The 24266-nt window shown below is 46.1% G+C and overlaps 1 protein-coding gene across 1 annotated transcript; it reads left to right on the top strand.

Annotated features, from left to right (window-relative positions):
• Positions 1-319: 319 nt before the first annotated feature.
• LOC146338997 (uncharacterized) lies at positions 320-17141 on the top strand. The gene is made up of 5 exons (XM_084812440.1): positions 320-1621; positions 2711-2751; positions 13083-13135; positions 16648-16872; positions 16975-17141. Exons 1-5 carry the CDS (start codon positions 1490-1492, stop codon positions 17037-17039), a joined length of 516 nt encoding a protein of 171 aa, XP_084668566.1. The 5' UTR covers positions 320-1489; the 3' UTR covers positions 17040-17141.
• Positions 17142-24266: the final 7125 nt, after the last annotated feature.

The raw sequence follows: 24266 nt of genomic DNA, 5'->3' as shown, positions 1-24266 counted from the left end.
TCAAAATTTGCATTGTTTTGAACATGATTGCGAGTTCGGGAAAGTGCAAACTTGTTTCAAGAAGATGGGCGCCCATTTGTGTTTTCATTTGGGATTGCAAAGGGGGCAAATTCAAATGATTTGCGAAGTGAAATGGAATTATCGTACATCCCTATTATATACATGGAGGCACATTTTTTGAACAAAATCCTTGTGCTAAGCAAAATGTTGGTGAAAACTCAAATACTACTGTGCAGAAGAACATTGGATTATGTTGCAAATGAGTTGAAATGCAAATCTGTTTAAATGTGAGCACTCTGGTTTGATTGCTTTGTGGATTGCACTTTGTGCAAATTATTTTGACACGGACCATCTGTATCCCTTGAAAAGGGGGATAGAGGGTCTCTTGCACTCCCTCTTCAAGCAGCTACACCTCAGTCTATAAATATGCCATTTTAATTCCTGCCGTGGTGAAACAGCTTGAGGCTCACAGAGCTGTAGTTCTGCTGAATGTATTTCCATTATGCTTCCTAGCACCATGTTTTGACCATATATGATTATATAGCTCACTGAGAGTGGAGAAAATTGCCCAGTAATTTAGAAAGAAATCCTACAACCAAGTCTGAAGGAATATGCTTTTCAATTTAGAAAGAAATTTAACAGAGACTAGCTGTTTGTACTAGTTGTAAGCACTGTTTAAACCCACAGCAGCCTGATGGATCTTTCAAATAAATGTGATTTTATTTCTTCGTCTGTTTCTCATTCCCTTGAGTGAATTCAAATCAGTTTGGGGAATTGCTTCTATTACTGTATGGTATAGAACCCCATTGTGCAATCTATCATACACAAATTTGAGGAAAAATAAAGCAAAGGATGCATAAATACTGTAATGATGGATATTATACAATCCCCCTCCACAGATTATGGATTGATCCTGTATAGGGACGCAGAAGAAATTTGAGATGGACTAAAATGAGCACAGATTTCTAAGCATCTGACCTACGAAATCTGCTGCATACTGACATCATCAGGCTGTGGGGAGCCCATGGACTTTCAGTTTTTTAAAAAACTTTCATGAAATATACACATATTTATTCATAGGAAAATACTAGGGCTCTGGGTAAAAAAACACACAAAAAACCGCGTACGCAAATGGCAGTGGCTACATCCGCCGCCATTTGCATTCCTTATTTTTGCCCCCTTAATCTACGTAAATATTTACGTAGACTATGACTGTGAAAATCAAGGGGAACGCAAATAGCATAGCGGGCACTATTTGCGTCCCTTTTTGATTCCTCGTTTTAGCCTATGTAAATATTTACGTAGATTAAGAGGGCAAAAATAAGGAACACAAATGGCGGCAGCCGTAGTCACTGCCATTTGCGTACACGGTTTTGTTTGTTTTTTTTAACCCACCCAGCCATGATAGCCTATATGTAGCCTATAACATCGTGTGTGTTTTTTTTAAACCTAGTCATGATAGGCTACGTAAATCTTTCCGTAGCCTATCATGTTTTCTTTTTCTTTCTTTCTTTTTTCTTTTACAAGAGTGGAAATGGCAGTGGCGGCAGCCAGGTGGAAGACCGGCCGCCGCCGCCGCAACTACCGCTGGAGCTGCTGCCGCCCAGAAGATCCACCCCAGGTAAGTCTCATCCCGGGGGGGATCCACAGGGGGGCGGGTGGGTGGCAGGCCGTTCCGCCACGGCGTTCGGGGGGCTGAAAGCACTGGCATCTGGCCTCACCGTGATCCGTGGCGGAATTCTCTGCCATCCCTATCATTATACAATAATCTCTTTGGCAGGCTATAGCATCCTCAGCTCCCCACACTTCAACTGAAGCCTAGTGGAAGTAGGGATGTCAGAGAATTTTGCCACGAATATCGGGGAGGCCGAATGCCAGCGCATTTGGCCCCCGAAATCGGTGGCGAAACGGTCTGCCCCCCCCCGGGATGGGACTTACCTTGGGCGAATCTTCCTGGCGGCGGCAGCTCCGGCAGCGGTTCGGCGGCGGCCGGTCTTCCAACCGGCTGCCACCACCGCCATTTCCAGTAAAAAAAAAAAAAGTGATAGGTTACGTAAAGATTTATGTAGCCTATCATGGGTAGATTTTTAAAAAATACCGTGATAGGCTACGTAAATGTTTACGTAACCTATCACGGCTGAGTAAAACAACAACAACACGCGTACGCAAATGGTGGCGCCCATGGGCATGTCTAGTCTACATAAACATTTACGTAGACTACGGCAAAAATAAGGGGAATGCAAATAGCATAGCGTCTACGCTATTTGCGTTCCCCTTATTTTCGCCGTCTTAGTCTACGTAAATGTTTACGTAGACTAAGACGTGTCAAAATAAGGAACGCAAATGGGCGCCGCCATTTGCGTACGCGCATTTTTGTTTTTGTTTTTTACTCAGCCGTGATAGGCTACGTAAACATTTACATAGCCTATCATGGCTGACTGCAGGGATGCAAACGGCGGCGGCTATGGCCGCCGCCATTTGCAGACCCGGCCGGCCAGGATTCGGGGGGGGAGGGACGGAGCGCCTCCCCCCAGGCCAGAATTTCAGGGGGAAGGGACGGAGCGCCTCCCCCCTGGCCAGAATTTTGGGGGGAGGGACGGAGTGCCTCCCCCCCACCTCGAATCAAATTTCATTAAAAGGTAAGTGACTTTCGTACATCCCTAAGTGGAAGGCATCATGAGCTAATTCCTCCCTTAATTTTTTTTTCCAGGTCAGGAAGTGCAGGCAGCCTGGGAGGCTAGCTGTGATTAGGTAAGCTCAAAAACACCACAAACAAGATATTCAACATAAATTATAGACTGTCCTCAGAATGAGGCAGAACAATGGAAACCTCTTTCATGGGGGAAGAAAACTTTCAGGAAACTAGAGGACAGATTTTGTCAAAGCGCTAACTCCACCTCATCCTTGGAGGATGCCCCCACACACTCACACACTCACATTGTGATGGAGCTAAGCTGCCAAGACAGTTGATGCTGTTGAGGCACAAAAAAGGCCCAAATCCTTACCAAAACCAAAAGAAGCTGTGTTAATAGCCCTGCCAGTGGGGAGACCTCCCTGTGAGAAGCGGCTGAGAATGTCTCCTTCTCCTGGAGAAATTCAATGAAATAATCTACCAAATTTATCTGTCCAAAATAAAGTGGAAAATTTTGAGAGGCCATCTGCACACAGGTCTAGAGAATATGCAAGTGTCTGCTGAGACTTATATACATGGGGAAAAATTGAATGGGGGACAATATGCTAAATATTACATACTAAGGCAAATTACTGTGAACCCTCTTTTGGAATTATTTGTGTATTTTTCCGCATAAAGGGGAAAAAATTGAATCTGTCTGTGAATGGACAATGGAATGAAAGGAAAGCAATCCCTACATCCCTAATCCTGTAATACATGCCTTAATTGATATACATTTGATAAGAATAAGCATTACCCCAGCCCATGGCACAGTCATAGGCTATTAAATTAGGATGTCCAGAAAGACTGAGGCAGTTAGAAATTACACTGGAATGCCTTATTAACACACCCAACAAAATCAGAAAAGTGCAGTACAACCCATAGAAAATTGTCAGATATCGTGATAAGCAAATGCACTTTCTGCATTTCAGTTCCCTCTGCTAACACGTATTACATCTCCCCCACCACACCACACCCCATGTATATATAAATCTGCCAATTTGAAGTTAACACTGCATGCATCTGATGAAGTCACCAATGTCCACCAAAAGCTTATGCCAGAGTAAATTTGTTAGTCTTCAAAGTATCACAACAGTCTTTGTTGTATTTACGACAACAGACTAAAACGGCTACCCTTCTGGACATTGCAAGCATGATATAAAAGACTCACTTGGGTTGCTCAGTTAAATAAAACACTCAAGGTGATAGTATAAAACATCCAATAAGGCAAGGAGATGTACCTCAGATTGTCTACGTTTAGGGGGGAAAGTATTTTGTATCCATCCACTATGGGCCAGCATGACAAAGAGATCCAAAGGACCTCCACAGAGAGAGTATGAAGTAGTGTTGGCTTCAGGTTTGGGGGAAAGACAATAAGCCCCTCCATCAGCGAGGCTGTCTTCTCATCGCCATTGTCACCAGCTGCTATTCCCACTCATCCTTTCTCCTCATTGCTGCCACTTGCTTGCTTGACAGGCAGAGAGCCAATGAGCAAGTAGGCAGTGGCATCTGCTGTTCCTCCTTCTCACCATCACTGTTGTCTGGGCCAGAGCGAGAGGCAGTTGGACAAGCAGGTTGCCATGGTGAAGAGGAGGACCAAGTCCAAGGGGCCCCTGTTGGGGTGTGGACACTTGGCGGGTATGCCATCATACCTACCCTCGATGCCAGATCAGGCCTGGAGAAAGTGGAGAGAATGAAGTTTATCTCCCTGTCTCGTAATGCTAGTACTTGGGGTTATCCAGTAGAATTGATTGGAAGTAGATTTGGGGGGGGGGATTCTTCACACAGTGCATAATTTCATTTATGGAATGTATTACCACAAGATGTGATTATGGCTTTAAGAGGGGATCAGACAAATTCATGGAGGATACCTGCATGAGTACTAAATGGAATTTCCCACTTCAGAAGCAAAATGCTACTAAATACTGGCCGTGTGTGTGTGGGGGGGGTAAAGTGTGGGAAGCCTTTTGTTTATGCCCTGCTTATATACCAGGTTACCTGAAGACCATCTTCTCTTATATGTACCTTCTTGAACCTTAAGATCTCATTCAGAGGCCTTGCTCTTTGTGTCTCTGCCAAATGAGGTGAGGAGGATGACCACTGGGGAGAGGGACTTGGGGGGGGGGCACCCATGTTATGGAACAGCCTTCCCAGAAAGGTTTGCCTAGCACCATCTCTATGGTCATTTTGTTGCCAGGTGAATACCTTTTTTATTCACCCAAGGTGTTTTAAATAACTTATGTTTTTTGTTTTTTTGTTTTTTGTTTTGAGAGAGCCTCAGTCTCTCCAATTGAAGTTCTATGTTTGATTGTGTTTTAGTTTTAATCATTAATTGTTTTCATCCATATTGTAATGTTGTATTTGTCTGTGAGACACACAGAGAACTACTGTTATAGGGTGCTGTTGTGGGGAATCTTTAGTCCAACAGAATCCTTATGTTGTTATGGCACTATGACATCCATTATACAATACTGTTCTAGAAGGGGCTCCTGCCATGAACATCATACAAAGCCTTTTTGGTGCTGTTGCCACCATACCACCCAGTTACTTACTTCATAATGAATTCTGCAAGGTGGACTTGTAATGGCTCCTCTGCCTGTCCTTGCTGCCTTGGCACAGAACCTAAGATCTGCCAACTCAGTTGTGTGTCTAGCTAAATTTTTTTAAGGAATTCAGTCTTTCACAATTCTGGTGTGAACTTACTTCATTGGCAACATTGTGACGTTCCTGCTCTCTGGGGTATTCTCCCTCTGGTTTCCACCTGTTGAGACTGGAAAAAACAAAACCCAGGATGTCTGCCTCCACTTTGGTCAGTTGTCCTCACTGACAAACAAAGCTTCAGTCTTTTTACTCTGGAGTGTCAAGGAGACACCCAATATGATAGTTGGTTTCTTCTAGCCAGTACAGGAGAAGTAACAAGGAAATAGGGTTATTTTATCCGGTAGCATAATAAAACAAACCAACACATGGGATTTTGTATTTATAATAAAACCAATAGAATGTATTAAACACAAAAATAGTTAAACAGTATATACTATCATTAATTAATCTATAATTGGTTCTAACCTACCTACTCTACCTCTTCTAAATCCTATTCCCAAATCCCCACTCACTAGATATATACTCCTTCAGTCCCTAATCCCCATCTGACCATTTCAGTGTCAGTTCCCCCAGAATACTCTCACTCACAAGCCCCTCCCACCTTTTACTCACTGTCTAACATTCTATTAACCCTAACTTACATGGATCACATTTTTAGGGATGTCAGAGAATTTCGCCACGAATCTCGGGGAGGCCGAATGCCAGCGCATTCAGCCCCCCGAAATCGGTGGTGGAACGGTCTGCCCCTCCCCCCCCGGGACAGGACTTACCTTGGGCGAATCTTCCTGGCAGCGGTGGCTCCGGCAGCGGTTCGGCGGCGGTTCAGCGGCAGCGGCTGCTGTGGCCAGTCTTCCAACCGGCTGCCGCTGCTGCCATTTCCAGTTAAAAAAAAAAAAAACAAAAAAAGTGATAGGCTATGTAAAGATTTATGTAGCCTATAACGGCTAGATTTTTAAAAAACACCGTGATAGGCTACGTAAATGTTTACCTAGCCTATCACGGCTGATTTAAAAGAAAAAAAACACATGCGTACGCAAATGCCAAAATAAGACGTGCCAAAATAAGGAACACAAATGGTGGCACCCACGGGTGCCGCCATTTGCATATGCACATTTTTTTTCTTTTAAATCAGCCGTGATAGGCTACGTAAACATTTACGTAGCCTATCACGGCTGACTACAGGGACGCAAATGGCGGCGGCTATGGCCGCTGCCATTTGCGGAGCCGGCTGGCCAGGATTCGGGGGGGGACGGAGTGCCTCCCCCCCGGCCAGAATTTTGGGAGGGAGGGATGGAGCGCCTCCCCCCCGGCCACAATTTTGGGGGGAGGGATGGAGCACCTCCTCCCCACCGTGAATGTCACCCTTCGAAAAGGTAAGTGACTTTCGTACATCCCTACACATTTTACAAATTCCAACCCATACATTTATATTAACAAGCATATGTTACACACCTCCTGGACTAATATGTGGAGAGGAACCTAAGTTATCCACCAGTTTTTGCACTTCTCAGATCTTTCTTTGGTAAGCAAAACCTGGGACATCTTCTGATAGAAATGAAAAAAAAAGAGAATCTGATTATTATTTATATTTCTTATTTATTATATTTATTTATATCCTGCCTTTTTCCCAATACTGGGACTCAAGGCGGCTTCACAATATTAAAACTTATACAATTAAAACCTCTAAATAGAAATATAAATACAACTGTGCAGAAGTTAAAAATATAATTAAATCATCAATATTAAAATTGTAAAAATATTAAAAAGTTAAAAGACAACCACCACACCAAAAAAATACTGTGATTAGTCACAGTAAAGGGAATCACGTCAAGGTCATGTCTTTGTTGAGAGGTAGAACTCTAGGAAAGAGGACAGCGGAGGAACATAACTGGTGCTATGACCACTTAGATGCAAACATGACGAAGAAATTCTCCCAGAGACGTGATTTAAAAATAGGTGACTTTAATCACACACACAAAAATATTTGTAATTAATAGGCGTATTTACATACAAATTCTGTCAGTACTAATTGGCGTGGGGCTATTTTAAAGCTACATGTTTTGACATTAGAAAGGTTGGCGCTGTTTAGCATATCTGTTTTGTAATTGCAAGAAGCTGCTTCAGATCGTGCAGTCATGTTGATTAATGAACACCTGGGGCTGGGGGGGAGGTCATGACACAGTGCTATAGCAAACTCTGATTGCTCAATTGAAGATGAGCTTGACAGGCTCTGAGCCTGGAAAGGATCCGGGACTATGGAGTGAAGGCATTTTTTGCCCTCTCAAAAGTTCCAATCACTTTACCTCTCATGTTATCTGATTAGACAATTTAGGCTTGGATCCAAAGAGCCACCTAACTAGGGCAGCAACATTGAATTGATTAGATGAAGCCATTTAAAAACCGTTCATCAACTGTGTTGTTATTTAATCGTATTTATTGACTGTTCGTTTGGGATCTTTGTGTGTGGCGCTTTTATCTCATAGCCTCCTGTAATAGGTTTTAATGATTGGTTATTATTTTTGTGCTTCTTATACCTTGGAAGTCACTTTGAGCAACTCCTTTTTTGAAGGGAAAAAAGGCAGAGTCTATATTCCGTATATGGAGAAATCATAAATAATAGAACAGTGCCGTGATTAATCAAGAAGAAAATATTTCTAAATAATGAAACTATTTTGCATATAAATGCTTAGAGAAACTTCAGATGGCAAGCAACTTCATAAAAGACACATCCCCTTTCTTTCCTTCATAGAAGGGAAAGGGGAAATAACAGCCTTTTCTAAGATTCTGTCTGCTACGACATATGCGTGCATCACTGAAAGCCAAAAAAGTATGATTCTTCCTTCAGAACTATTGTTTTTGTCCATTTGCTTGCTTGCTTATTTATTTATTTATTTATTTATTACATTTCTATACTGCTGTGTAGCCAAAGCTTTCTGGGCAGTTTGCAAAAATTAAAACCATAAATTGCAACATGATGAAGATAATATAAAATGTTTTTTTTAAAGTTTAAAGTGGAATAAAACCAAAATAAAAACCAGAGTAAAGGCCAGCATAGAAACATCATACATTTTAAAAACAAAACTGAAGGACTAAAAAGTGGGGGGGGGGTCACTTGGTGCCAAAAATACCACAATGAAGGCACTTCAATGAGACTCCCTGAGAAGACCCTTCCAGAACCAGAGTGCCATCACTGAAAAAGCCCTCTCCTTAAGAGCCATTTGACTCATCTCATTTGATGGGGGCACCTGGAAGAAGTGTGTGCAAATTTAATAGATTAATTGATTAAATAATTAAAACTCATGCAGTTAATTAACTTAGTTTACTTAACTGCTTCAGGGGAGAGGAGCTGTTTTATCACAGGTGAGCTGGTCCACCTGCTCCCCCCACCCAAACTGGAGACTTTAAAAGCAAGGCTGGAGCTGCTGTTTGGGAAGCACTGTTTCAGGGGAGAGGTGTTGTTGTTGTTGTCTTACTTAGGGCGAGCTGTTCCACCACCACCACCCTCCTGCAACTTTGAAAGCAAAGCTGAAGCTTGGGTGGCATTGCTTCAGGGGAGAGATGCTATTCCAAACAAGTCTATGTTTTCCTCATCTGCTCTGCTTATCCCCCTTCCTGGGAAACCTTGCATGTAGGGATGTCAGAGAACTCTGCCACGGATCTCGGGGAGGCCGAATGCCAGCGCATTTGGCCCCCCGAAATCGGTGGTGGAACGGTCTGCCCCCCCCCAGGATGAGACTTACCTGAGGCGGATCTTCCTGGCTCTTGCGGCAATGCGGCGGCGGCGGCTGCAGCAGCCGCTCTTCTGACTGGCTGCCGCCGCCGCCATTTCCAGTTAAAAAAAAAAAAAAGATGTGATAAGCTACGTAAAGATTTACGTAGCCTATCACGGCTGACTGCAGGGACGCAAACGGCGGCAGCTATGGCCGCTGCCATTTGCGTCCCTGCTAGCCAGGGGCTGGATGTCCAGCTGCTGGCGGAGCCGGCCCGTGGCTCCGCAGAATCCCTGCGGAGCACAGCCGGCCGGCCAGGATTCCGGGGGTGGGGGAGGAATGGAGCGCCTCCCCCCCCAGGATTCCGGGGGGAGGGACGGAGCGCCTCCCCCCCACCATCAACATAATCCGCGAAAGCTAAGTGACTTTCGTACATCCCTACCATGGAGCTGTGGATTATTCCAGCTCACCTCTGGCAGTTTTGCTATCATTTATTTATTGTTTTGCTTTTGGATATGTAGAAGGTGTGTTTGGGCTGCAGGGTTCTTGTTGTTTGTTTTAGTTTTAAATAGTTGCAATATTTCAATTTTAAACTTGAGTATTGTATTGTTTGAATATTGTATTTTTATATTTTTATGAGCTACTCTGGAGGCCTTTTGGCTGAAAGGTGGCATAGAAATAAAGTGTAACATAACTTGGACCTCAACATTTAACTATTTTAAGTCGTATTTTTACATGACAAAAGCCAGCACCGGGATCCTTTCCTTGAAGAATTATCTCCCCAGTCACAGGACAAACCAATTATTGTTTTCTGATTCCACAGTCCGGACACCACTACGGAGAAGGCACTGTCGTGTGCATGTATTTAAAATATTTATATAGCACCCTTCCTGAGGATAGATTCCTGAGGACAGTGTGGTTTACAAATACTAAAACTAAATTGTCTATAATAAAAATGAAAGGTATCAATAAACAAACTGAACAGATACAAGGTAGAATGCATGTGAGAGTAAAAAAAATAATTTGGCACTGAAAAATTGACAACTCAGATGTTGGTGACAGACATGGAACAGGGTCACTCTCAACAATAAAAGCAGTAGTAACTAGTAACAGAAGTGGACTCCTATGACATGGAAATCTGTTTCAGGAAAAGCTCTAATGTGGTTTAAATGGGGCTCCATTCAAAGACTGTTTAGGAACTTCAACTGGTTTGGAATATATGTACAAGGCTAACTGGTACAAGTAGGAATTAACACATCTTTCCAATATCTGTGAACAATGGCTGGCATTTTGCTTCTGGGCATAATTCAAAAGGTCATGATCTATAAAGCACTAAATGATCTACTTCCAGAATCGTACCATAAGAACATGCTTAATGGTTAAGACTGTCATTAGCAACCCATCTCTGGGTGCTCCCATCATTAAGATGAAAAGCATGGCTCCCAAGGATGGGATCTTCTTGATGTTGGCACTTCATCTTTGAATCTCCCTGCATTTATATCTGTCCATAAGAAAGAAATTTCAATCTTTCTCAAAGAACATTCATTGATAGTCTCTTGCCACATTCCGAGCCATTGCTATAATACCTTTAACTTGCTCTTTCCCCTTGCTTTCCCTTCTCTCACCCACTGGGTTCCATCCAGGACAATCTTCTCAAAACAGGATGCAACATCTCCCTTATACCTGTTTTATTTGCACCTACTTTGATGGCCTTCAGACGACAACTGAAAATATTGTTTATTTACAAGGGCTTTTGCTGGCCTTTAAACTGATTGGTTGGTGTTCTTATTTAGTTAGTCACTGATGTGTAATGATTAGGGTAAATTGGATGTTTCATTCTATGATGTTTTATTCTTAATCTGCATTGTGAGGCCACCTTGAACATCCATACTGGGGGGAAAAAGACACAGAGAAAATGAATATTTTAAATAACAGAACATAGAAAACATCAATAAGGATATTGCTGGATATGTGTAGACTCTCGGGCTCACCTAAAATTGTTCTTTGGTCTGCAATCATAGGTTTAGATAATAGGGATGGGGAGGAATGGTGGAGAGGCTACCAAAAAGTTGTTAAGGAGGTATGCAGATATCTGAACACAATTAGAACCAGTACAAAAAGTATGGGCAAGATCCAGTAAAAAATAAGGATGTTGAGTCCTGTTGAGTGAAATCAGATTTTCCTTTGGGCTCATTGAAGTCATGACCATTGCTCCCAAAGAAAACAAGATGTGTACTCTTTTAATTCTGATTACTACCACTTTCTGATTACTACTGGTGTTACTACTACTTCCATTTCTGCCATTCTACTTTTTTATGGTTTGAAATTACAGCCTTAATACTGCACAATAATTTTATTTTTAATGAATGGGGGTAGTAATATTTTGCTATGCCTAATTTAATTGCATCAATAGTCATTCATTAAATTAAGCAACTGGATTTTGTTGTGAAAGATTTAGGTTCAGGTGACTTACTAGACAGAGAGTACCTGAACATGGATCCAGCTAGTAATGTTATAATCACTTGCTAATTGCTATGTGATTACATTTACCTTTGGCTGTCAAAACTAAAATGGTATCCTAATTACATCTCAAATAATAGTGTTCTTTTATCATGATAGCTTCTGCTCAACTGCATGGAAAATCAAGGCAAGTTAATTACTTCCAAGCATAAACCATCTGACTCTGGTCACTATAGGAAGCAGTGGTGAAAGGGAGATGAAATTGAAAATACTTCTCTTCATCCATTGCAAGAAATTATATTTAGAGTTGAGCCAACCTGCAGAATTAATGAGGGAAAAATGGGGGTTTATGGGACTTGAAATCCTTCATCCTCACACCTTATTTACATTCAAACTTATTTATACTGAATATGTTCACAGCTGTGATGACCATTATGATCTTCCCAGAAGATCATGGGATTTGCCCTGTTGCACAGACAATGTGGGGACACTTTCCTGCCACCTAATGTGAAGAGAAAACCCTCTGGAAAAGACCCTGATGCTGGGAAAGACTGAAGGCAAAAGGAGAAGGGGACGGCAGAGGATGAGATGGCTAGATAGCATCACTGATGCAATGAATATGGACTTGAGCACGCTTCGGGAGAGAGAGGAGGACAGGAAGGCCTGGCATGCTATGGTCCATGGGGTCACGAAGAGTCGGACACGACTGAACGACTGAACAACAACAAATGTGGGGACACTTTCCTGTGTTCCAGCACTGTGCTCTGCAGGACAATGCAAGAAGACAAGGAAGTATCCCTACATTGCTTGGGCACCTGGCAATTCTCTTAATCTTCCAGTGGTCTTCTGCAGCACAGTACTGGAGGAATGAAGTGGTAGTGACCATCAGAAAACAGCCAAAGGGGGCAGGGGGAAGAACAACATTGGATGGTAAATTTGGGAGAGGGTTGGCCCAAGCCAAAATCCACACTTACACAGGCAATTTTTCAGGGGAATGGATAAAATTCAAGTGAAGGGGAGGAGGGTTACCAGCAGAGCTGGTAGCAAAACTGGTGAAGAAATCTGAGTGATTTTACTCCCAGATTTGCTTTTTAACCACACACCCAACTTCAAGACTAGAACATGTGTAGTTCAAGCAAACAGTGCAATGGGTGAACTTCAACACACACACACACACCCGCCAAACAATAAAAGAAATGGGGTTACAGTGTGAGCAGGTTAAGTTTTGGCTCAACTCTACATTTGTGATTGCATGGTCCTTCTAATCTCCTCTGGGTACCATCAGGATATGGACAATGCTATCCATGTATATGTAATGAAAGCAATAGAGTGAACATCCATTATTGGTGCTTGGAGTTGATAATGTTTTGTACTCCCCCATCAGTATCATCTAGGAAACCATATAATACTGCTTCTTAGCATAATGGAAATGGATGCATAACTAATGGTAAACAGCAAAACCCAGGAGAGTTACTAAGTGTGTAACAAGTCTTTTTTACCTGGAGCTTGCAGTCGCATTCTCCATTTGAAAAGGAATCCCCAAAGATATGTGCATTTCTCCTATGAGACAGTCTTGCACTCAAACTCTCTCTCTCTCTCTCTCTCTCTCTCTCTCTCTCTCTCGTTTCTTTCATCTTCAGGTTTAAGACTAATGGATGTTTGAATTCCAATTCTCATCTGGGGATGCCTGATGGTATGTGCAATTGCTAATGCTTGGCCCTTGGAAACTCTCAGTCCTCTTACATGTTCCTGTGTGGAAATTGAACTTCTTCTGTTATTCTTATTTCTTTCCACTATGAGAATTAAAATAAATCGTATCTCAAGTTCACCTGCAGTAGTCTTCTGGAATGGAGGCAGGTGTTAGCACTGACAGGATGGTTGCCACTGTTTGCTAATTTATTTATTTTTTGCATTCATATCCCACCTTTTTTCCCTCCATGGAGCCCAAGGGTGGCTTACATGTTCCTCGTCAACTCAATTTTATGCTCACAGCAACCTCCTGAGTCCCAGTCCAACACTCGAACTACCACACCATACTGACTCCTAGTGTTATGATATATACATTAGGGCTGTACATGGAGCAGCTGATATGACTCGGAAGCCACTTTGGGGCTTCTGAGGAGGGCCTGATTCAGATTGGGCTGATTTGGGGGCTCCCAACCCATCTTGGGCTACGAAGTGGGATTCAGACATCCAAATACCACTTCGGCCACCCCAACACATTACCCAGGCCCCAGCTCCTTACTTGGGCCTTTGTTATGGGGGGGGTACCACTGACAGGAGACCACTGCTGCCACTGCAGTGGAAGGCGCTGCCAGTGCTGCCAGGGAAACCGCTGCCCATTGCTCTCCAACTGTCCTCTGTCCCTTCCTTGTGAGGAGGGGAGGGCTCCCGGTTAGAGGCAGACTCTTGCCTCTAGGGATGGACGAAAGTCCCTTACCTGTTCTCGAAGCTTGCTTCGTGGTGGGGGGGCGCTTCGGTTCTCCCTCCGAAGTTCAGGTGAGGGGGGGGAGGCACCCCACCTCGCCCGGCCGAAATTCAGGCCGGGGGGGAGGCACCCCATCCCTCACTGGCGAAATTCAGGCCAGGTAGGAACACCCCATCTACCCGGCCGCGAAAAAAAAAGTAAAAAAAAAAACACAATACACACACCCGTGATAGGCTACGTAGGGGTGGACGAAAGTCACTTACCTTTTCTCGCAGCTTGTTCGCGGTGGGGGGGGAGCGCTTCGCTGCTCCCCCAGCGAAGTTCAGGCCAGGGGGGGAGGCTTCCCGCCTTGCCCGGCCGAAATTCAGGCCGGGGAGGAGGCTTCCCACCTCGCCCGGCCGCGAACGCGAAAGTTAAAAAAAAAAAAAAAGTCCCCTGATAGGCTACGTGACGATTCACGTAGCCTATCATGGCTAGATCTGGAAAGTCAGCCGTGATAGGCTACGTGAATCGTCACGTAGCCTATCACGGGTGACTTTAAAAAAAAAAAAAAAAGCGCGTACGCGAATGGCGGCCACCATAGGGAGCCGCCATTCGCGTTCCTTATTTAGTTGCTGTAGTCTACGTAAATGTTTACGTAGACTACGGCGAAAATAAGGACAACTTTATTTGCGTTGTCCTTATTTGACCCCCGTAGTCTCCATAAATCTTTACGGAGACCACGGCGAAAATAAGGACAACTTTATTTGCGTTGTCCTTATTTGACACCCGTAGTCTCCGTAAATCTTTACGGAGACCACGGCGAAAATAAGGACAACGTTATTGTAAAATATTGTAAGTATTACGTTGTGATTTCCTTCGTAGGGGGGAATCCCCCCGTTGCTTCTGCCGTACTCTCGGAAGGTGGATTCCCTTGGCCAGAACTTTTCCACTATTCTCATAATTATTTATGTATTTTTCGTTGCTGCCCGAAATATGTTTCCCACTTTCCCGCCTTCTGTGCGCTCCCCCGCTGTCTTCTTTTCTCGGACAGGGACAGGGATTTTATTAATTTCTGTGTATTTGTGCTTAATGATCCTCGTGTTTACTGGTCTTGTTGTTAACCTAACCGCCTCACACAGTCACAATAAAAAAAAACGGGGCTGCAGCTCCGCTTCCGCAAAATCTGTCGTCAACTTCCTGCTAACTTCCTGAATGTCATCTGCATTTGCGCTTGCGTCTGCGTGGGAATTTGTGGGTGGAGTTCTGTGGTGTGGTGGTGGTGTTGTGTTAGTGGTGGTGCTTGCTTATTATTGGATTTCCTCTGTTGTTTGTTCATTGTTGTGGTTTTGTCTGGTCTGTGTGTGTGTGTGTAGTTGTGCATTGTGGTGTTTTTGTATGGTTTGGTCTGTGTGTGTGTAGTTAAGTGGTGGTTGTGCACGTGGCTGTCTTGGTGTGTGTGTTTGTGTGCAAATTGCAAAATGGCTGCACCAGTGCGTGGCAGGAGGTGGGACCATGAGGAGACCAAGGCCCTCCTCAGCAACATTAAGCGCAGCGAGGCGGTGGCAGTGCTGTTTGGCAGCTCCTCCTGCCGCAATGAACTTTATTGGGCCCAGATAAAGAGGAGGATGGAGCGAGCGGGCCACTATCGCACAGTTGGACAACTGAGGTCCAAATGGAAGGCGCTCAAGCAGTCCTTCGTCAGAGAGGGGATTGCTGCTGCCGAGCAGAGGGCACCGCTGTCCAACCCCCCCGCCTACTACTGGCGCATCCGCAGAGTGTGGGTCCAAGCAGGCCGGCCCACATTTTTGCAGAGGTATATGCCTGGTAAGTTATAGTTATCCCATCATCAAGCTCAACTAAATATGAAGACAAGGATGTGTACCGAAAATGAAGCTCTCTCTTTGTGGTCTCTCTCATGGAGAAACAAACAAATCCTGACATTTTTAGCCTGCAATCCTATGCTTGCTCAACTTTTGACAGAAAAAGGTCCCATCATCTTCCAGCCACTTTGGCTGGTTGAAGAAGGGATGCTGGGAACTGCGTTGTTTTTCCCTGTACAACCACATGCATAGGATTATGCGGGCCTGGCTACTACAACTCATATTACACACTGACACACTGTCCATTTCCAGGGAAATGCTGCTGCTGCCGGTCTCTGCAGTGCACACAGGGGGACTGGCACCAGCCCAGCAGCAACAGGGCCAGCCTCTCGGTGTCGTCTTCCTTCTTCATGTAGTGATTGCTGAATATTTGCACCCCACCCACCCCACTTTCTACCAAGACATTGGCACTCCAGTCAATTCATGAGCAAAGTGTTCATCTGAGACCTTGGAGATCTGGGTATAGTCCACTCAGCCATGGAAGCTCACTGGGTGACTTTGGCCCAGTCAGAAAGCCCCAGCCTACCTCAGTGTTGTTGTTGTGAGCATTAAATGGAGAGGAAGAGCCTAATGTGAGCCGCCTTGGGTTCCTTGCGTTAGGAAAAAAGGTGGCATTTATGCAATGCATCACTAGAATGAACAGATACCATGGCATTGCAAATGTAGAAGTGGGGTGACTAGAAGTGCAATCCTGTGCATGTTTACAGAAGTCCAACAGTCCCCATCACACCAAAACTGTCAGTACTGTATAATCTTCCTCCCTAATTATCCCCTCATCATTAGACCTTGTGGTGGGAGGACAGAATCAGTGGTCCTTATGGTAGTGGGGATGGTGATAGACAGATCAGTGACTGTGGTTTTGTTCACTCACCACATATATAAAGGCATTCATTCTGTTACTGTGACATCCCACAGCTGCGCATCGTGCCTTGCTGGTGGAGGAGGCACTGAGGGCCGCGGAGAGGGACAGGACAGAGGAGGAGGAGGAGGAGGAAGAGGAGGAGGAGGAGGAAGAGGAAGAGCCAGCAGCAAGAGGAGCAGCATCTGTGGAGGAAGGCCACCCTTCTTCCACAGATGACGCCCCTCCTCTTGTGATCCTGACGCGTCTGATAAGAGACATCTGGATGCTCAGGAGGACCTGTAAGTAGTACTACAGAATGGCACCTGACCTGAGCTAACACCTCTGCCTGCAAGATGCATATTACCATTGTGCTTTATTCTTCTTTTTCTTTCTACACACAGGTGACAACCTTCGAAGGAGGGTGGAGGCCCTGGAGCGGGAAAGCCATCCTCCTCCTACGAGCTGAGGCCTGCAGTCACAGCCAGCCAGCCCAACATTGTTTTTGAATTGTTGAATTGTTTCTGTGTTTTGTCTTGATCTGTTCTGTTTGTATATAAAGTTCTTTCTAAAAAATAGGTTACAATTCCTTGGTTCATGTCCACAGATATAATTTCTTAAATCTAGATCATTGTACACAATGATCTTTGTGTTTGCTTACTGTTAACCACAACAAGAATGCCTCCCCAGAATCCCAGCCAAACAAGAACAGCTTCCCTCATAGGGAGATGGACAGTCCACATCCCGCATGTTATGAATGAGTGCATTCAAGATGAGGCTGGACAGCCATCTGCCAGGGATGCTCTGACTTGGACACCTTAACTTGAGCAGGGGGTTGGACTCGATGGCTTTGTAGGCCCCTTCCAACCCCATGGTTCTGTGGCTCAACGATTCTATGAAGTATGCTTTGTTTTACGTGTAGGTGCATATCACATACATGTAAACTGGACGCATACCAGAGGGATCTTTTCACATAGAGCTCTCGGTCCTTAGGAAAACCCAAAAGCTGAGGGAGTCCAGGGAGAGACCACAACAAGGTCTTTGAAAGCAATTCCGTGATTTATGAAAGAATTTTAAATGAATTAAAAGCATACATCAACATCAAGAGAAATAGAACTATACATACATTTGGGGAATCAGAATCATACTAACATTCAGAGGGGTAAAGATACACATATACAGTCGATAGCGGAGTACATCCGCATAGAGAACTCTGTGTGTGTGTGTGTGTGTGTGTGTGTGTAGTAGCGATGTACGCTGCTGCATAGTCCGCCACACACAGTCGGGTAGCGCAACTGGATTCTGCATGTGAGGTATTATTAAGCTCCGCCACATATCACCAGTGCTTTGGGCTCTGCCCAGGCCAGACAGGGACTGCAGGTTTGGACAAAGTTCTGAGGGACACCTCCGTGTGACCACTAACAAGTTGTATCATTCTGCCTCATTGTCCCTCAGAACTTTGGCTCACACTAGCAGCAGTGTCATCATCCCAGGGTTCCTCCTCGTCACTTGATGACTGCTCTACTCTGCTGCTCACAGCTGGGGGGAGGTGCTTCTTGGGAATCCATCCCCTGTTGGAGCGTATGAAGGCGAGGGTGGAGACATGTTGTGGCGTGAGTCTGCTTCGGTGGGCGGTGACAATGTTGCCTGTGGTGGAGAAAAGCCTTTCAGAGGCCACACTTGAGGGAGGGCAAGATAGATGCCAAATGGCGACTTTGCTCAGATGTGGCCAAACGCCACGTTTTGTATCCCAGTATAGGAGAGGATCACTCTCTGGGCTGATCTGTGTTCCCGAGAAACTCTCTCTTGAATAACCTTCAAGTTCCCGGACAAGCACATCATAGGCTGATGCTTTCCTGGCTGCTTTGGCACATTCCCCCCGCCTGCGCCCACTTACACCAAGCTCCACTGCCATTGAGGAGTACAAGCTGAACTTGAGACAAGATGCCCCTGTGTCTGACTCTGTTGGTGGTGCAGCTGCTGTGGCATCATCATTGCCCCTCCTGCTAGTGATGGTGCTACTGCTGCAGATATTGTCTTCAGGGGAGGTAGTGGTCCTACTAGCCTCACCCAGCTCCTTCTCATCCAGCCCATCTCTCTGGAAGCACTCCATGACTTTCTCAGTCAAATATTTTTTTAAACTTTGGAACTCAGGGTTGTCGTTTGTAGGCTCCACACTTGTTGAGCTATCCCTGAACCGTGGTTCAAGGAATGCAGCAGCAACGTATTTCATGTCCCCCCTGATTGAAGTTATGTGTTTGTTGGTGCCCAGCTCCTGCAGAAGGAATTCTGCAAGCCTAACTGCAGGATTGGGGAATAATTCCCTGCCTCCAGCACTGGTGCGCTCACAAATCTCAGAATGGCGTTTTCTCAGCACCCCCTCTATGATCCTTAGCACCGGTAGCACTTGGCCCAGTGTGGCATAGTCTGCACTCAGTACCGCTGTGCATTCATCGAAAATTTTTAAAATGTCCACCAGGTCTTGCATCCAGAGCCACTGATGTGGTGTGACAAAAAATTTGGAGTGGTGTTGCTTCTCAGTGATGTAGTCATTTATAGCTGGTCTCTGCTCACAGAGTCTCTGAAGCATATGCAATGTGCTGTTCCAGCGTGTGGACACATCCAAAATGAATTTGTGTTCTGGAAGGCCACGGCTACGTTGGATGGCGCCGATTGCCTCCATTGCTGAGCAGGACTGCCGGAAGTGGGTGCAAATGGATCGGGCCACCTTAAGTAGCTTGCCAATTTTTGGGGAGGCGTTGCTCAATCCAGAACGCACCACAAGGTTCAAGCAGTGCGCAACGCACGGAACGTGGTTTAGCCGTGCAATGCGGGCTGCTTTTAGGTAGTTTGAGGCATTGTCTGTTGCTACACAGCCCACTGTAAGATTTAAGGGGGCCAACCAGGACTGAACAACACCACTGATGCTGCTGCTGACGTTTTCCGCTGTGTGTGTCCCAGAGAGCATTGTGAGGGACAATGTCGCTGTTCTACGACTCAGTCGGCTGCTCGCACTGATGGATACCCAGTGCGCAGTGACACACAGATAAGACTTTGTTTGGTTACTTGTCCATGTGTCACTCGTTAAATGTACACTTCCTCCAACTGCACATTTCAAATCCTGTTGGATCACCCGTCTGATTGCAGAAGCCAGGGCTGGAATGGCTACGCCACTAATGTAGTGACGAGAGGGGACATCCCACCGAGGGCAGATGCTCTTAATGAAGGCCAAAAAGTCTTCATCTTCCACCAGGGAGAAGGGAAGCATACATGCTGCAATGGCCACTGTCAGGAGGTGATTCCACTGTCGTGCCTGGTCGCTGTCAGAGGGTAATTTCTGTGTCAGCGCAAGGCATTTCTCCAGTGAGACCTGCCTCTTAGCAAAGCTGCCTTCTGTGCCCTTCCCACCCAGACCACTTTGCGTGAGGTCTTTGGAAGATGAGGCAAAGGCGGTACTGTTCTTTTTGGATGGTTGCGGCTTCCCGTCGCTATCTTTGGGCACAAGAAGCGGATGATGCACCTCCATGTGTCGCCTCATGGCAGATGTGCCCACTCGTGGACAGCCCCCTTCTTTTCCTAGCCGCACACGGCTTCGACAAATATCGCACATCATGACATAGCGGTCGTTCTCTGCATATTTGAAGAAGCGCCACACATAGGAGCCCACCCTGCCACCACCATTTCTTCTTTGGGGAATGGGGCCTTCGGTTCCAGATGAGGTGGCAGCTGGAGCTGCATGTTCCCACTCATCTGTGGATGGTGTTGTTGATGGTGCTGACCAGTGCTTGGCAGGGGACGTTTGTTCCTGAGTTTTGGGATTGGTCCCGCAGAACGCAGAAGGCTGGAAGTGGAGAACAGAGTCAGACCCAGTCTCAGCAGGGACATCATTGATATAGAAGAGCTCCTCATCATCTTCGCTGTCCGGATCACTGATGACGCTAAGTCCTCCAGCATTTTTTTCAAAATCACCTGAGCCACCGCCCACGAGGTGATCATCAGCAGGCAGCTGTGGACCTGGTTCACCTGTCCCACTTCCGCTGTCGGATGCAGGGAGGACGGTTGTGGGCGTCTCTGTAAAGATTCAAAATACATAGAAGCAGAGTTTCATGAGAAATGCGACTTTTACACATGAGTAATAGCCAAGGAAATAAAACTGTGTTGTTGTAGCAATCTATGAAACATAGCTTGGAGGACTCGCAATCAATCCACATGACACAAGGTGCAGTTGTAAGCTACTCCTGCACTACTGAGCACTGAGAAAACACATTAGGTGCAAAAAAAAGGTACTGTACAGACTGGGAAACTCAACGAGAGTTATCTAAATGTGTCCTCAATGGTGAAAACATGAAAAGCATGGGGGAGGAGATATCTGGCTCCCTTGCAAGGTCCACTCCTTTCATCAGCTCTATTATACCATTGTGTGGGACTCATCCCCCACAGGGCTGGCCCAACGCGTTTTGCTTCCTGAGGCAAAGGGTAAAATGGCACCCCTCCATCCTACATAGGGCGATAGCTGAATCTCTTACTTGAACAGTGACAATGGGAAAGCCTCTTCCACCACACCAGAGGACAACAAGCTGGCTGAGGAGCTGCAAGGCTCCCTAACGATAGGGCTGGTCCTGACCTGAGCACATACTTGGCGAATCCCACTGCCTTTTTCAAGGGTGCATTTGTGGTCCCCCAGGAGCAGTGCCTGATTAGTCAGGCCCTCTTTTTGGAGTAGCCATATCGGGGGTCAGACTAAAGGGACTAAATAAGTCTCTGACTCAAGATTTCTGCAACATTTTAAAAACCATCCTCAGAAATGAAATTGCTTAATCAATTCACATCGCAGCTCTAGTTAAAAGAGATCAAGCCCAAAAAAGACAGCAAACTATGATGAATGGCTTTGGAAACAAGCGAGCACAAAACACTGAAGTGTTTTCCCACCGAAAAGGTGTATTGTTTGAGAAAGTATTGCAGTTCTTTTAAAGACTTGGGGTTTTCTTTCGTACTGGAGCACCATGTAACATTTAAATAATATGAAATATGTTCACAGCAATGAATATGGATGAATGTAAAACAGTCGTGTATGTTTTGTTGTGTTGAAGAAGAAGATCCCTTCCCCAAATGCTCCCCTCCAAAGGTTTTGGACTTCAAATCCCATCAGGCCAAGCCAGCATGACCAATGGTCAATAATGATGGGAGTTGTAGCCCAAAACATCTGGAAGGCTGCAGGTTGCAGAAGGCTAATGTAGGGACTATTCAAATATTCAAAGACATTTGTTTGTATCCAGATATTCACAAGCACCTGTGGTGACAGAGTCTTACCAGATTCATCCTTTGGAATGACGTAGACTTCTTGACTTTCAACCCACCGCTGCAGAGTCTCCTTGGGGACATTTTCATCCGCTTTGGGTTTGGAGACACTGCCCTTCCACTCACCATCCAAGGACTTTCTTCCTCTTCCTCTGGAGTTGTGGCCGGTTGTGCCTGTGTCACTTTCTGTAGCGGAAATTGGCGGTGTGCGCTGCTTACGGGTGCGGGGTGGGCTGGGGCCGCTGTCGCTGCTGGTCACACCTTGGGCTTCCTCCACTTCCATCTCATTATTAAAATACCGCTGAAATGCAACCTCAGCGGTGTATGTTCTTGCCGGGCGCCCACGCCTCTTCTGAGTGCTGGATTGACCACGGGTTCCTCTTTTCTCCATGTTCATGTCTCTGGGCAGAAGGAGACATAAATGCATGTGGCAAAGCTGAAATCATGTGAACAGCCTAATCGCAGATATAGTACAGTATAGAAGTAGTTACCCTCCAATCCAGCCATTCAGTGCTAACTAAACAGGGGCATATTGTACAGCAGACTAGGCTGAAAAGCCCAAGATGGAGGATGTGGCCCATCCATGCCCAGGAGGATGGGGGATGGATGGAGGCCTTCCAGCTCCCCCCTCCCCCTCCCCCTTCCCCCTCCCCCCTCCCCAGAAAGAACTGCATAGGCAGGCAGGCACATGGGTGAATCCTGGGAAGCCCAGGAGGATGGGGGATGGAGTCCTTGCAGGAGGCCTTCCCCCCTCCCCAGAAAGAAAGAGAGCCAGTGTAGTGTAGTGGTGAGAGTGACGGACTGGGAGCCGGGAGATCCGGGTTCTAGTCCCCACTCGGCCATGGAAGCTCACTGGGTGACTTTGGGCCAGTCACAGACTCTCAGCCCAACCTACCTCACAGGGTTGTTGTTGTGAGGATACAACGGTGAGGAGGAGGATAATGTAAGCCGCCTTGAGTTCCTTGCGAGAGGGAGAAAGGCGGGGTATAAATGCAATAAATAAATAAATAAATAAATAAATTGCATAGGCAGGCAGGCACATGGGTGAATCCTGGGAAGCCCAGGAGGATGGGGGATGGATGGAGGCCTTGCAGCTCTCCCCTCCCCCCTCCCCCTCCCCCCTCCCCAGAAAGAATTGCATAGGCAGGCAGGCACATGGGTGAATCCTGGGAAGCCCAGGAGGATGGGGGATGGAGTCCTTGCAGGAGGACTTCCCCCCTCCCCAGAAAGAATTGCATAGGCAGGCAGGCACATGGGTGAATCCTGGGAAGCCCAGGAGGATGGGGGATGGAGTCCTTGCAGGAGGCCTTCCCACCTCCCCAGAAAGAATTGCATAGGCAGGCAGGCACATGGGTGAATCCTGGGAAGCCCAGGAGGATGGGGGATGGATGGAGGCCTTCCAGCTCCCCCTCCCCCCTCCCCAGAAAGAAATGCATAGGCAGGCAGGCACATGGGTGAATCCTGGGAAGCCCAGGAGGATGGAGGATGGAGTCCTTGCAGGATGCCTTCCCCCCTCCCCAGAAAGAATTGCATAGGCAGGCAGGCACATGGGTGAATCCTGGGAAGCCCAGGAGGATGGGGGATGGATGGAGGCCTTGCAGCTCCCCCCTCCCCCTTCCCCCTCCCCCCTCCCCAGAAAGAATTGCATAGGCAGGCAGGCACATGGGTTCCCCCTGCTCCTCCATCTCACCCCAAAATCACTAAGCATAACGGCACATTCAGGTAAAGTAAACATACCTTCACTGTAATAAAGAAAAAAGAAAAAAGGTTGAACTGCAGTGCCGTAGAACACAGGGATACAGAGAAAGAAAGTTGCAGCAGCTGGGACGGAGCAGCAGCAGCACCTGTTCTAGTCTGTCTCTGGACTCTGGAGTCTAGCTTGGAGCAAGTGAGGCTGCTGCACGACCGCCGTCCTGTTGTGAACTAAAGGAGGGAATCCAGGGGATGAATGGTCGATGAGTTCCCTCCCCTCAATTATCTTCCTGGTGGGGTGGGGGGGTGGCCTGTAGGGATCTCGCTCAGGTGACCTCACCTGACCTGAACCTGACCTCACACATACAATAAAAGTATAAAACAAAAGATGAGGCTATGCAGCTCAGCCTCAGGGCAGGCAGGCTACGTGCACTTCGTGACCCCGTCCCTCCCAGCAAAAGAAAGCCGCGTCGTAGCAGGAAAGGAAACCGCATGTTTATTAAATAGTTTCGTGAAATCCCTTTCGCCATCTTTCATCCTAATTTGCGAAGTTGCCTTCGTAAATACCTTCGTAAAACTTTCGGCAGATTAAAAAAAAAAGGGTCGTGTGAGCTCGCGTTCGGGTAGACCTGGGCGCCTCGTCTCGGGAAAGGGTTCGGCGAACCGAAAGTGACTGTTTTCGAGCCCATTTCACTTTCGAGAGAAT

Source organism: Heloderma suspectum, chromosome 8, assembly GCF_057233095.1.
Source record: "Heloderma suspectum isolate Gila_16-S chromosome 8, 16-S_ref, whole genome shotgun sequence".
Classification (NCBI taxonomy): Eukaryota; Metazoa; Chordata; class Lepidosauria; order Squamata; family Helodermatidae; genus Heloderma; species Heloderma suspectum.
The sequence above is the reverse complement of the archived record's forward strand: the minus strand, read 5'-3'. Positions and strand labels throughout refer to the sequence as shown.